We start from the raw sequence: 14802 nt of genomic DNA on the forward strand, positions 1-14802 counted from the left end.
TTATATCAGCCAACATTTTAATTAAACAGATTCTCCTAGAATATAAGCAAAGGAAATATCACAATGTTTCATCAACAAACACAAAATATTTAACCCCTTCAGTCCCAGGGATTTTTGGCACCTCAAGTCCAGGAGCAATTTTGCCATTTTTGGGCTATGTCGGTTTCAGCGTTTATTCTCTTTTCCTGTGAATAGTGTACCCATGTAAACTATATATTGTTTTTTCAAGGAGAGATAGAGCTTTCTTTTAATACCATAGTTGGATGATTAGCTGAAAATTTAGAATGAGAAATTTAATAAAAACTAGTGAAAATTAGAAAAAAAACCACCTAATTTTTTTTATACATTTTCCCTCTTAATCATTGTGAACCCGGGCAGGAGGGTTACAGGGCCATTACCAAACAATTTTAAGTCCGTCATTCTACAGTGAGAAATATTATTCAAAACAGTTGTCGATCTACCAAGGAGCGGACGCCCTAATATGTAAAACCATAGAATTCAAAAACGGTATACTTTCTTTTCCAGACTGTATGATGAACTCTAGAGGGTTTAGATAATTGGCACTCAATGGGTTAAGTGTCTGGTCCCCATCAACATTTATGTTCTTACATGAGCCACTATTGGCTCTATCTGCTGGAAGCAGAACTATTACTTACTTCTGTCTCCTGTAACATTCAAGTCTTAATATTTCTCACATGAAAGTTAGCAGAACATGATTGCATTTCATTATATAGTGTTTCTGTTGAAACCCTACCGTTTTAGTAATTTTTATGTCACTTCATTTAATTGGGTATACACTTCTGTCCGCGGTAAGTAGTTGAGTTTTCGCTAACATATACGTCTCAAGTGGTGTTTGCACTAATCAATGCTTCAGCAGGAGTTAATACACAGCTTATAGACAATGATCTCATGTCTAATAACTTCTCCATCTTTGAGACATATTTCTCTCTTATACGTTAATGAATCCCTTCATATATTTAAATGTTTATATCACGAGTGCCTTTATTCTTTCGGGATAATTCATATCCTGCAAACCAGTGGCGTCGCTACAGGGGGGCAAGGGGGGGCAATTGCCCCCCCTAGGTTATTCCTTGCCCCCCCTGTTGCCCCCCCGCCGAATTTGTAACCCCTTGACTGCTAACGACGGCATGGTGCCGTCGCTAGCAGTCCCAGTCAGGTGCTAACGACGGCACCATGCCGTCACTAGCACTACCTTACCCCGGCGATCTGCCCCTCAAACTGAAGGGCATCACCGGAGCCACCCGATCTGCCCGGTGACGTCTCGCGCAATGACGCGATGACGTCACCGCGCAACTTTATCAACAACTGACAATTGTCAGTTAAAGAGGTACGGGGGCATGCTGCTTAGATGCCTGTATCTCAGGCATCTAAGCAGCTACATACCCCCAACATATACCGTTGGAAAGGTAATCGCCTCGCCTTTCCAACGGTATATAGATTGTAAAATAATAATAAACAATATTAAGTTAAAAAAATAAAAATGTAAAAAAATGATTTGGGGGTCTCTAAAGGCAGATAAAAAAGATCAAAATTGCCTAGAGACCCCCAAATTAAATTATTTAAACAAAGTAGTTTAACTTTAAAAAAAAAAAAAAAAGTTTAAGTATTCTAGCTAAATGATCACTGTGGTAGCCAATGTTACCACAGCGATCATATAGCTATAAAAAGTCACATTCCCTTTTTAAAAATGGCAGATACTAATTTTTAATCCTATGATCCCTTTGATCATGGGGTTAAATTTAGCCAACGGTAGAGGGAGGCAATTTTTGAAATCCTGATGAACTGCAAATATTATTAAAATCAGCCATTTAGCCTGTGCGGTACGTGAGTAACCATATCATCCCTGGAGCGCCTTGCATTTTTACTGCAAAACTTATTTTTGCTGTAAAAGTGATTTTTTTTCTCCATTTACCATCATTTCTTTGGGATTTTAAGGGGAAAGAATGGTGTGTGCGTCTGTGAGTGAATGTATTTAAAGTATGGTGTGTGCTTCTGCGAGTGAATGGAGATATGAAAGGCGTGTGAATGGTCAGTAATTAGGGTTGAAGCCTTGACGTGGCATTACTGCTCACGTAGGAAGTTAAATTATGGCACAAAAAGTACACATTTGCAAAAACGACATCCCTTGGCGCATCAAATGAGGGGCTGCATGTGTTTCTAGTACAAACCTAGAGTGCGCAAGAGTTTCTATATTTTCTAGCCATAGCGACATATTCCATCATTATTTGTGCACTCAACTTTTGTCCTAGAAATACATGTAGCCCCTCATTTGAAGCTCCAAGAGGTGTAGTTTCTTAAAATGGATGAATTGTCTGAATGAGGGAGAGCATGAGTTAATATGTGGATGAATTGTCTGAATGAGGGAGAGCATGAGTTAATATGTGGATGAATTGTCTGAATGAGGGAGAGCATGAGTTAATATGTGGATGAATTGTCTGAATGAGGGAGAGCATGAGTTAATATGTGGATGAATTGTCTGAATGAGGGAGAGCATGAGTTAATATGTGGATGAATTGTCTGAATGAGGGAGAGCATGAGTTAATATGTGGATGAATTGTCTGAATGAGGGAGAGCATGAGTTAATATGTGGATGAATTGTCTGAATGAGGAAGAGCATGCGTTAATATGTGGATGATTTGTCTGAATGAGGGAGAGCATGAGTTAATGTGATTGTGCGTATCATAGATGTATAATTGTGGAAGGGCAAAGATGGCACTAGCAGGATGTTTGAGCCTTGGGACCAAGATGGCACAGGCAGGGTGTATATGGGACAAAGATGGCAAATCGTATGTGTGTTATCTGGGTGTGCAACCTGTGATCTATCCCTGTAATTTAGGGGGTTTTAAATATACCATTAATGCCGTGTTTTTATGTGAATTCCAATTGATCTGTACCTGCAAAGCTGGGTTTCTGTGTTATTCTGTAGATCCAAATCTGCAATGCTATGTTTCCATACATTATTTATGTATACCTGCAAATACAGGGTTTGTATGTCTTGTTCAGTTGATTAATACCTGCAATGCTGTTTCCATGTATTTAATTGATCTATACCTGTGATGCTATGTTTCATATATTATTATTGTATACCTGCAAATACAGGATTTGTATGTCTGATTCTGTTTATTTGATATATACCTTCAGTGCTGAGATCACAAGTGAATTTCAATTGATCTATACATGCAAAGCTGGGTTTGTGTGTTAATGTGTTGATCTATACCTGCTATCAGCAGCAGGGTCTAATATTTATATATATATCGGCAGCAGGGACTAATATTAATATATATATCGGCAACTGGGGCTAATATTAATTTATTTGGGCAGCAGGGGCTAATATATATATATATATATCAGCAGGATCTAATATTATGCCCTTAAATCATTTAGTGCAAAAGTTAAGGTATTGTATTGTTTAAAGGATTTCAAGGATTAGTCTTACTAAATTGTGGCACATTACTTTTGGCAATATATATATATATATATATATATATATATATATATATATATATGTGTGTTTTTTCAGTGGTATGATTTAATGGTGGAAATTATTAATGCCCCCCCAGTTTGACTGTGGTATCTTGTGTGCCCCCCCTATATATTGTTTCTAGAGTCGCCACTGCTGCAAACCATTCACAGTTTTTTCAGCCCTCCTCTGAATGCTGTCAAAAATATCTGTACCGTTCTGGAGATGGGGTACTTCACAAAATACCCTTGTGAGGTCTGACCCAACATCTGTAATGTGGAAATAAGCACCTCATTTTCACTGCTCCATATGCCTGTAGTTTTATAACTCAACACCTTGCTTGTTTTCTGCCATTTTTTTACATTGCTTGCTTACCATTAGGTCTTCCGAAATTCATTCCTCTAATTCACTTAAATCAGTAGCCAGTTGACCTATTCCACCAGGAATGTCTACACTGCTGCAGATCTTTGCACTGTAGTTGAAAATAAATACCTTACCTTTAAGACCTTTTGTAATTTTGCTAAGAAATATTTAAAAGAATTCTCTATTTAAATTATGGAACATCATACCAGAATTATATGACTATTCTACATTTTGAAATGTCATATAATATAATATTTATGTAGAAAATTTGCTAAGGCAGCATTAAAATATTATAGCAAGAAGAAATCAACAGACAACTACTACTAAGACAGAGCATTTGATACTGTACAAGATACAATCTCATCTTTCCGGAAGGTTTACAGGAGTCTATTTGCCAGGAGCAACATCCTTATCCTTGAATCTATCAGATGTGTATGGGGTCCATATATCTGCACTTTGGTTACATTAATATTTGGATACTTAAAACCATTATACACAGTGGTACGTTATCCATGTAAGCATTAGTAAAATCATATGTGTAAGTGTGGGGGCTGCCTCAAGCCTAACCCATGGTAGCATCCCAGCCATTACTTCGACAGCCACCATTCTCTTTGCCAGGCACTAGCATATGATATCACACACTTATGTACCCCCTGATATGCCACTCCGCTCCCCATAAATGCTCTGCACTCCCTGAAATTCATTATACTCCCTGATTCACCACTCTGCCTCCCCCAGATATGCCACTCTGAAATTCATTATACCCCACATACACCACTCTACCTCCCTCTATACACCACTCTAACTCCCCCAGATATGCCATTTTGGTTCCCTGAAAATTACACCCCCATACACCACTCTGCTACCCTGAAATTCATTATACCGCCCATACACCACTATAACTCACCCATACACCAATCTGCCTCCTCCCCCCTCCCATACACCACTCTGTCTCCTCCCCCTCCCCATTCACCACTCTGCCTCCTCCCCCCTCCCATACACCACTCTGCCTCCTCCACCTCCCATACATCACTCTGCCTCTCTCCCCCTCCCATACATCACTCTGCCTCTCTCCTCCTCCCATACACCACTCTGCCTCCTCCCCCTCCCATACACCACTCTGCCTCCTCCCCCTTCGCATACACCACTCTGCCTCCTCCCCCCTCCCCATTCACCACTCTGCCTCTCTACCCGACACCCTGGCAGAGTGATGATTCTCTGTCAGCTGGTGGGGGTCTGCACGATGTCCACAGACAGCCTCCATTACTCCCCTTCACTTCCGCTGGGGCTTCTACATCATGTGATGCTGCCGCTGCATCGTAGAAGCCCCAGCGGACACCCACCTGCTGACAGTGAGGGGAATCCAGGTCCCCTGCAGCAATCTGGACTCTAGTGTTATAATCCGATCTCTGTTTGAGGCCGGATTATATAAGGAGAGGAGTTTTTCAGAGCATTTTTATAATCGATAAAAATCGATTCGACTAATAGATAATGAAAATCGTTCTCAATGATTTTCATTATTGATTATTATCGATTTTATCGATTAGTTGTTGCAAGTCTACCTCAATCCATTGTAATTATGGTTGCTTTTACTCACTGCAGTTCACCTATAAACTCAATATAGCAAACAAGCTAATTATATATTAAAAAACTCTACTGAAAGAAATCATTTTTTTAAATAATAATGTAACATAATAATAACGACTGATCATAAAATGGAGCGTAATCTAGTAAAACAACGCCAGTTGACCTCCAAGTTGCCGCTGCAGGTAGTCATATGACATATAGATGTCACTCAAAACACAAATCAAAATGTGGTGCTTGCTTTATGGCAAAATTTTACAAATCATGTTAAGTGATTTCTTCACAGACCTCTACCAGTCACATGGTCACAATGAGAGATAAAAAGTGGCATAGTGCATTTCTCTTCACAATTCAATATAAGGACATGATATTTCTTCATATAATGGATTTGGCAGATGTGCCAAAACATACAAGGGCTGATTTATAAATGTACAGAAGACGTATAATCGCTTCAAAGTCTTACAGCATTTGTAGAATACTAATTTATATGAGAGTGTTCTCTCACCTCCCTTTTGGGACACTCAGACTCAAGTGCTTTCAACCCTGTGAATTAGAACAGCAAGCATATGCAAATGAAAGAGCACACGTAACCATGAACAGATAATCAAGTGACATACCTTGCATCTGCGTGGTATAAAGATCGTTTATATGTTGCCACAATCACAGTTTTTTGTGTTTTATACCCATTTTTTGCTCCAGTGACCCTACTATAAATCACCCTCTGTCATAGCATACTGTGAAAACATAGCAATGTCTAAACATTGTAATTAATTCAACTGCTTTGAGACACAAACTACAGAATCAGTGAAAGGCTTTACACCAAAATATTTTTCTCCCGTGCAGTTTTACCATTTTATCCCATTTTTAAAGCAAAGACTGTGCTTGGAATACAGTGCTATTAAGGGAATTATTTGGAAATGTTCATTTTCAATTAAAGCAATTACTTCAAGTATTACCCATGATGAACATTAGTTAAATATTAATGTAAAGTCCCTTTCCAACGTGCAGTTTTATCAATTTGGGACGCTAGGTATGAAATGCTTAGTTTTTGTTGCATGCAGCCATAATACTTTCATTAAATTGTTAATCAGGGAGAAAATTATATTTGAAATTGAAATGGTTTACATTTCAATAATACACATTTTCCATTTTTTCAAACCCTTGCTGATCCAAGATTACAAGTGGAGCATTTGTAAAACAAATAATTAATTTAATTTTGATTAAAAAAAAAAAATCAGCAGCTTTCCTTTATATTGACTTCGGATGCTAGTACTATATATACCGTGGGGTCCTTCCCTTTTAATGTCGACGACGCACGTGAAACATAGCAGGTAGAATATAGACATGTGCTACTTAAATAAGCAGGTGAAATATGCAATTTTTTTAAAGCAAAAGAGAAAATAGGATTTTCTTGAAGACTTCCGTATGAGTATATAATTATGACCTGGCACAGATGAGAATACCTGTCCCAAGTTCTAACTCAACATATAATATAAGCCTGCCTTTAATTAGTGTAGATGTTTCTTATGAATCACAACTTTATATCATGAGACAAATGCTTCTTATGCATCACCCACAATGGTGAAAAAAGAGAATTCTTAAAAAAAATGAATACAGATATCTATACAGGGACACTACAGTGTCCAATGAAGTCCAAACAAAGAAGAATGGATATTGGAGTTTTTTGCAAGTACTGTAATTTGTATTCATGTAGGTGGAACTCTTCCTTGAATCAGTGCTAGAACATGAGCTGGTTTTAACCACATTTTCTTTAAGCTTCATAACTAGTATATGATTGCTTGAGTGTCACTTTTTTATGTTTTTAAGGATGTTTTATAAATTGATATATACAGAGGCATAAATACCTGTCTATATACACATGCAAAAAAAAAAAAAAAAAAAAAAAAAAATATACTATAACTATAGAATTACTTACATCATGGCTTAAAAAATCAGTCTGCGTGGACTTATCTTGCCTGGAAATATCAGATGATTGTAAACTTCGTGTTTTATCCTGCAAAAAAATAAAATAAAAACAAGGTTATTACGGTCACTGTTCATAGCCCCATCTAAATAATGCTGTTTTGTGCACAGCACATGCAGCACAGTCTGTGTTTTGAACTTCACATTTTAAATAATAAAAGACAGATCAGATAACTCTGTAAGATTTTACACTTCTATTCCCATCTGATTATGCATTGCCAGCTGCTAATCTTTGGAGTGCCTGTGATGGAATTATGAAAGCTAAAAGGTGAATATTACAATTGCATATTCACATGCCCAGTATTCTGTACACCTGCACCAATTCACAGCTTGTAACAGTCAGTGGTCTCGAATGAGGCAGACGTGTCAAGACTGCTCTGTATTTTTATGCAACAACACACCTTTGAAAATTGTTTGACAACGTAAAAACTGAGAAAAAAAAAACAAATGCTGTAGACAGTACTGCTTCAGAAGCCCCTGTCTCTTGTCGAGGAAATTATGTCTGACAGCAGCACGTTGAAAAAGTGCAATATCAGGGATCAGTGCCCCTATAAATAAGTATTTATAGGCAGATATACACACACATACACTTTACTTCCAGCATGCTATCTTGAATCAGGTAGTCATATAAAATGCACACTAGCAAACATGGGTTTGAGGTTAAATACATTGGATTCTGCTTAGCGCAAGTGCATACTCAAACATACTCTGCACTGTTAATAGGTGCTAGTCATAAAATAATAGTCAAATTCCTTACTGGTCTTGTTATGATGTGTTACATCTTTACCTGATTTTCTAGTTTAAAAGGTCAACAAGGAACACTAATGCCCATAACTGTTTTGAGTGGAAGCATCTATCAAATCAAAGTAACTAAAAGTTCTATGATTAATGTGAGAAGAAATAATAATAACCTCAGTGATCCCAGCAAAATCCCCATTAAAAATAGTCATAGCAATCCATACCTACTTCCGTGCTGGGATTAATCCTGGGGTTCTTGTATTTAATTTTAACAAACTCAACTACAGGGTTTTACTGTTAGCGTGTTCAGCTGGATTCATATGCTTCTAGTGTCAATATCCATACCTGTGCTTGTTTAATTAGAACCATATTTCATTTGAGCCCCTCATCTCCTGCTGTTACCCCTGTTTTCCACCTGGTATGAATATCCCATATTTCATTTGAAATAATGCTCTAATGCTCTGGTACGTCTGTAGCCTGCCTGTCTCCATACCCTGTTGTTATCAAAGGGTTAAATTTGGTGCCCTCTAGTCTGGCTTAATTGCATTTGTAAGCCAAGGTGTGAAACATGTCCCTCCTGTATGCAATCACCTTATCTGACCACTTGTGAGGAAGCCCTATATATTCCTAGGCCTCACTTGGAAATGTAGTTGCTGTGGCCTCTCCCCCCAGTGGCCTTCTTATAAGTGTAAGAGTTACACTGGAGTTAAAAGGGAGGGAACGACATACCAGGTACCACTGCAGAAAGCGGCTACACCACCATCGGAACCACCAACTAGATTGTAATCTCTTCTCCTTTTGTGCCATTGTTCTACTGACTGTAACAGCGCTGCAGAATCTGTCGGCGCTTTATAAATAAATGTAATGTAATACGTAATGTTAGAAACAAAAAAAAAGTTCAAGGTTGAATTTTGTAGATGAGAAGCACAGGCTAAAGTGTAAATTTTTATATAACTGAATGGTTCAGTTTAGTTATAGTTTTAAATGTAAAAATATGGACCTACACAGCAATGACATCTACAAAGTTCAACAATCACTGTTTGTTCCAAGTTTCTAAAATCAATCCCAATTTGAAAACCAAGGATAACACTTTTGCTGTTACATCAATGTTGTTACATTTATGTTATCATTATAACAGCATAAATACACTGCTATATTGCAGAACAAATACTTTTTGATTTGTTGCAGAGTATGCCTGATGACCCCCGTCAGTTTTAGTGGATTAGACTTCAAATAAGGACTTAATACACTCATTTGCTTCATTTTATGTTTTTTATAATTCTTCGAAATTTTAGGTACAGACATATTAACTACAGTACGCTGGACTATTAGTGACTTATACATGCAGTTAAATAGCAGGTTAAGAAAGTATATTTTGGAATGCAACGGTCAAAGACTTTTTCCCTGAACGTTTTTTGGAAAGTAATTTGGCTACTCTTACATCAATGCAGGGTACACACAGGGGCGGGCTGGGCCGGGGGGCAGGGGGGCAATTGCCCCCCAGGCTGCCCGAAATCTAATCTAAACGGCCACTGGGTGCTGATGCCGCCGGCCGGCGCTACTTTAATACTTTTTTTTAAAATTTAATATGGCAAGCCGGATCGGCTATTAAATGGAAAAAAAATAGTATTAAAGCAGCGCCGGCCGGCGGCATCAGCACCCAGCAGCCGTATGCGATGGCCGCTAAGTGATGGGAGCAGCGTGAGGGGTGAAAGCTCCGCCCCCTCGCACTCACCTTTACCCCTCACGCTGCTCCCATCACTATGCGGCCATCAGATTGTTGGAAATCGAATCTACACGGCTGCTGCGTGCTGATGCTGCTGGCCGGCGCTACTTTAATACTTTATTTATTTATTTTTAATATGGCAAGCCGATCCGGCATATTAAATAAATAAAAAAAAGGATTAAAGTAGCTCCGGCCGGTGGCATCAGTACCCAGCGGCCGTTTAGGTAAGTTTTCCAGCAGTCTGATGGCCGCATAGTAATGGGAGCAGCGTGAGGGGTGAAAGGTGAGTGCGAGGGGGCGGAGACACTTCACGTGACTTGCCCCCCCAGGCCTTAGGCTGCCAGCCCTCCCCTGGGTACACACCACAGAAGATGAGAGCACCCATAGGCATCAGCTTGGTTAATCTTTTGTGCCAGATTTTTGTTTGCTACTTCATCCCCTTGTATATTCATTGTGAGGTCTTACATTATTTGTTTCTAGTGTTGTTGTTTGTGTTATATTGTTAGGCATGTTCAGGGTCAGAGTGGCGATCATAAGGCAGCCTTGGCACTTTAAGGCCGGCGGATACATCATGACCTACTGTAAATGCGGCCAATGCCTGGATATGCATGGCCACATGCTTTTTTTAATGCTCACATAGCGTGCAGATTGGGTACATTCAGCTGGTAGTGACATACTTTGTCTCCTGAGATAGCTAGTTTCAACCTGGGCATGTTACTAGTGATTAGTAAGAATTTTCCCTGCTAGTATTCTGTATGTTTCACTGTTTGTATTGTGTGACCAAGCACTTTTCTGGTTTTGTAAATATTTTTTATTCGTACCGTGGTGGTTTTTTCAGCCTTGTGAAAGGCAGCTTATAGTTTGCAAGCTGTGGTTGATTGTCAGACAGTATTAGGCTGTTTGGCTATAACATGGCTTTTTTGAGTGTTTTCTACTACTGGAACCTGGCATCACTCAGACTACAAATATGACTGATCGCAGATGCCCTGTGTCCACTTAATTCTTACTAGATTACAGTGTGTGTGCGGTTGCCATTATGTGGTGGTCGCAAAATCGCAACTTCAGGAACTTCCCAACCAATACAGAGTAACCTGAATGGATTAAACAAAGCTGATATGGGACCCAAACCAGGCCCCAGACATCAAATTCATGAATAAAAGATAAACAATAGAAACATCCATCAGTAGAATGGGTTTGTAATAAATATGAAATTTAGTTTTTACATATTAACACAAGTCACATTTAAAAATAATGCTGCTTGGATTAGCTGTCACAGACTGCGCTTTAAAGAATGGATAAATTAGCTTAAACCTTTGGGCATTAACCATAAATTCACAAAAACAAGATTAGTTGTAAAAACAATTAAATGTGAAAGGAATGGAATGCAGGCTTAAACATCATTAGTAATTCCATATGCATTAAAAATATATTTCTGCCAGATTGTATTTGCTACCACAAGTCAGCTTTTCAGTTGTCAGGGGTGATTTATGTTTAAATACACGCCATCACAATGTCTTTTATAAGGGCTAATACAATTTGGAGTCTATAAAAAGCAGATGCAAGCTTCATTTCCCACACAATATATGGGGACATGTTTTTGCCACATAATCAGTCTATTTATTTGTAATTACAAGACAGGAACACTTGAGTTAATTAAGTTCCAAATTAACTACAATTCTGTGTTTGTACATCACTGTACAATATGGAGGTGCAGTATAACCAAAACACCAATTCCAGTTAAATGTAATATAGGGCTGCTGCTTTGAAAGACTTCATAATCTTCTATTGGAAGGGGTTAAGGGGAAAGAACTTATTCTGCAAGGTGAATAGTGGGTGGCTTATATCCATTATTATAGAAGTTTCACTATTTATGCAACAACATGACAATACTTAATTGTGATGCTGGAATAATAGTGACCAACAGCACATGTTGGAAATACTATTCAAAACACATCTAAGGCATAAATATCGGGGATTCTGCCACACTATATGGCCATATATATTGCTTAACCTGCCACTATGTCAAAGCAGGGCTGGTGCAAGGATTTTTGCCACCCTAGGCAAAACACAATTTTGTCTGCCCCTGGCTCCACCCCACAAGCCCCTCCCCTTTCCTCCCATAGCTGCTCACGGCTGCAGCCTGCACTGCCTGCGCAGCTGCCTGCCTCCCATCAAGTGACCGCGGCCGCGCTTCTAATGAATTACCACGGCTGGCGGTTCAGGAAGGGGAAGAGGGGGGAAAATTGATTCTAAATTAGGACTGGACCTGCCCAACAGGGAAATCGTGTACAGGAAGCAGTTACTGGGCTCAAAAGGCCAGTATACAAGCATATAAGTTGGACACATTGTCACAACCACTGATATTTAATATAATGTGAACATACATATCTATATGTAATCAGAACAAATTCAAAAACCAGCTTATGAGCTTGCAAACTGTGAACTAGTTTGTTAGGGCAAGGTGGGGAAGGCCAAGACTACAGCTGCACGCAATCCTGCCACCAGACCCACCCTTTGTCACACATCCCCACACATGTGTCCCAGTTTGAAGTGTTGAGGTATGGCAGTTAGGCCCTGGGAAGTAGGTGAGTTATACTTAAATTAATAATTTCATATCTACTTTAATACTTGGAAAATGTAGTATTACAATTCAGCAACAGCTGAAGACCTACTTTTTGAGCAGCACTGAGTTACATCATGAATGAAAGCCCAACACCTTAAGCATTTATACTTTCAAATTACTAGATATGCTGACATGCAAGACACCCAGATCATTTCAATTACTGGTTTCTATCAGTCATACAGTTTGAAAATGACACCATGACATTTTGACTGCTTGTATGGTTTTGGAGTCAACATTTTTAAATGCATCTAAAGATTTTACAATTATTCTGAGCCATAAAGAAAGTTGAAGTAGGGACATGAATGGGTTCTAAACAAACAAAACTCTACAGCATGTAAATATCATATATGCTTCATCTAACCCATCTGTACTTCTCAATTTCCAGTGCACTAAGTTCACATATAGCTGGCTAATGCAACCAAGATAATGATCAGAGAAGGCCTTTTTCAATGCATACTTGAAATGCTAGGCCCCAAAGCTCCACTGGTATTTTTATATTCTAAAACCTAAAGCTAAGAAATCCATCAAACACACAATGCACACAGAATACTAAACGCTGACAGTCAGCGGGATCTCCAATGAATTACTCAGAGGAACAAACATCATAAGCTTAGAAGTAAAGAACGAGTTAAACATAATTTTTTTTAAAAAAAAGTTCACAGTATGGCCTTTTTCCACAGAAAAAGCCGAAATTAAAACAGCTCATATTTTTAAACCCTATAAAGCACTTGCAAGTAAGCAAATATGTCACATATATTAACTGCGTAGTTTACATTGGATAATAAACTGCAAGCTCACTCCAGAATGCAAATTAAACATTTCAACTCCCTATTGCATTATTCAGGGCTTAGCTCTTGCAGGAGAAGCAGACCAGGTTTGCCCCATTATAATGCATAATTAGGTCCGAGAGGTGATTCGTTCAACTCTTGTGCAATCCCCCAGTTTATTGAACAAACATGCGTTAAACATCTTTACATACACATAGCTAATTTTTTCTATGTTTTCACGGTCTCCAGGATAGGTTTTTTTTAACTCACTGGCAGGCAAAGATATGTAAAAAAAAATTTAAATAATTGTGAATTAAGAACATTTTTATATTTTCACGTTATTTGGTAAAATACATCTAATTTAAAATATCGTTTACAGATGTACTCATAGCTCAGGACTTTTCAGTACTTGCCCCCCTCTCATTAGGCAGAGGTAGGGAAGAGGTTAGTAGGGGAGACTGGGACAGGGACAGTAATATTTGGGTGGGGCTAGTCCACATTAGCTGTGAAAAGGGGGGGGGCAGCGACATATCATTCGTCTCCACCCAGACATTGAATTGTGCTCCAAAGATTTTAGCAAAATTTGCTTGGCAATCAAAATAACAATGGCAATTTATATTCAATTACATTTAGTTAACAAAGAACATTGCCCATTAAGTTATCATCCCTGAGGACATGTGCATAGCATAGCACTCGTGTAAAGGAGAACCCTGCAGCACCCACACTAGGGGAGGCAATGCCTAAAACCAATGCAGCCTCCCCAAACTCCTCCACACCCCGAGCTGTGCATACCTCAGGGCTGGAGAGCACGCTGAGTCTGAGCACTGAGATATGATATCATTTCCTGGTGCTCAGACGTAGGCAGCGTGTGAGGACCACGAAGAAGCAGACAAGCTCTCACAGTGAAAAAAAAAGGTAGGAGGTTGGGGTGTGTTTGTTAGTATGTGTGTGTTTAAGTATGTTAGTAAGTATGCATGTGTGTAAGTATGTTAGAATTTGTGTGTTTAGGTAAGTATGTTAACATGGGTTTAAGTATGTAACAATGTGTGTGTGTTCGTATATTTGAATGTGACAGTATGTGTGTAGATATATTACTGTGTGTGTTTGTGCGCTAGTGTGTACGTAAGTATGTTACCGTGTGTTAGTGTGTAAGTATTACTGTGTGTGTGTGTAGAAGGTGCTTGGGGGCAGCCCACTATAAGTTTTGTATGGGGCCTTGATATTTTTTGTTACGCCACTTGTGCACAGACACTGAAACTGTGCTTTAACATGCTTGCAGTGTACTTCCCACTTGACAGGTTCAGTAACCTTTTTGTTTGGCAGAGTGTTTTCACTCTATGCACAATAAAGAGAGGCTACAATGACTTAATTTAATAAAAATGAATTGAATGAATATATATATATATATATATATATATTAAATTAGATTTGACAGTTCTCCAAAGAACAGATTTTATCAATGGAGTAGGCACACAAATTACTCATAAAAAAACAAAAACGAAACACATGAGCTGTACTCATAAATCCCAAGGGGAAT

The 14802-nt window shown here is 38.7% G+C and overlaps 1 protein-coding gene across 2 annotated transcripts in view; it reads right to left on the reverse strand.

The window, feature by feature from the left end:
* Positions 1-14802, reverse strand: part of CCSER1 (coiled-coil serine rich protein 1) — a 352242-nt gene that overhangs the window by 3343 nt on the left and 334097 nt on the right. For both annotated transcript variants that reach the window (XM_053461592.1, XM_053461593.1), the window contains exon 9: positions 7365-7442. In XM_053461592.1, the coding sequence (XP_053317567.1) occupies positions 7365-7442 (78 nt within the window). The remainder of the gene's footprint in view (positions 1-7364; positions 7443-14802) is intronic.

The sequence above is a fragment of the Spea bombifrons genome, chromosome 1 (assembly GCF_027358695.1).
Source record: "Spea bombifrons isolate aSpeBom1 chromosome 1, aSpeBom1.2.pri, whole genome shotgun sequence".
Lineage (NCBI taxonomy): Eukaryota > Metazoa > Chordata > Amphibia > Anura > Pelobatidae > Spea > Spea bombifrons.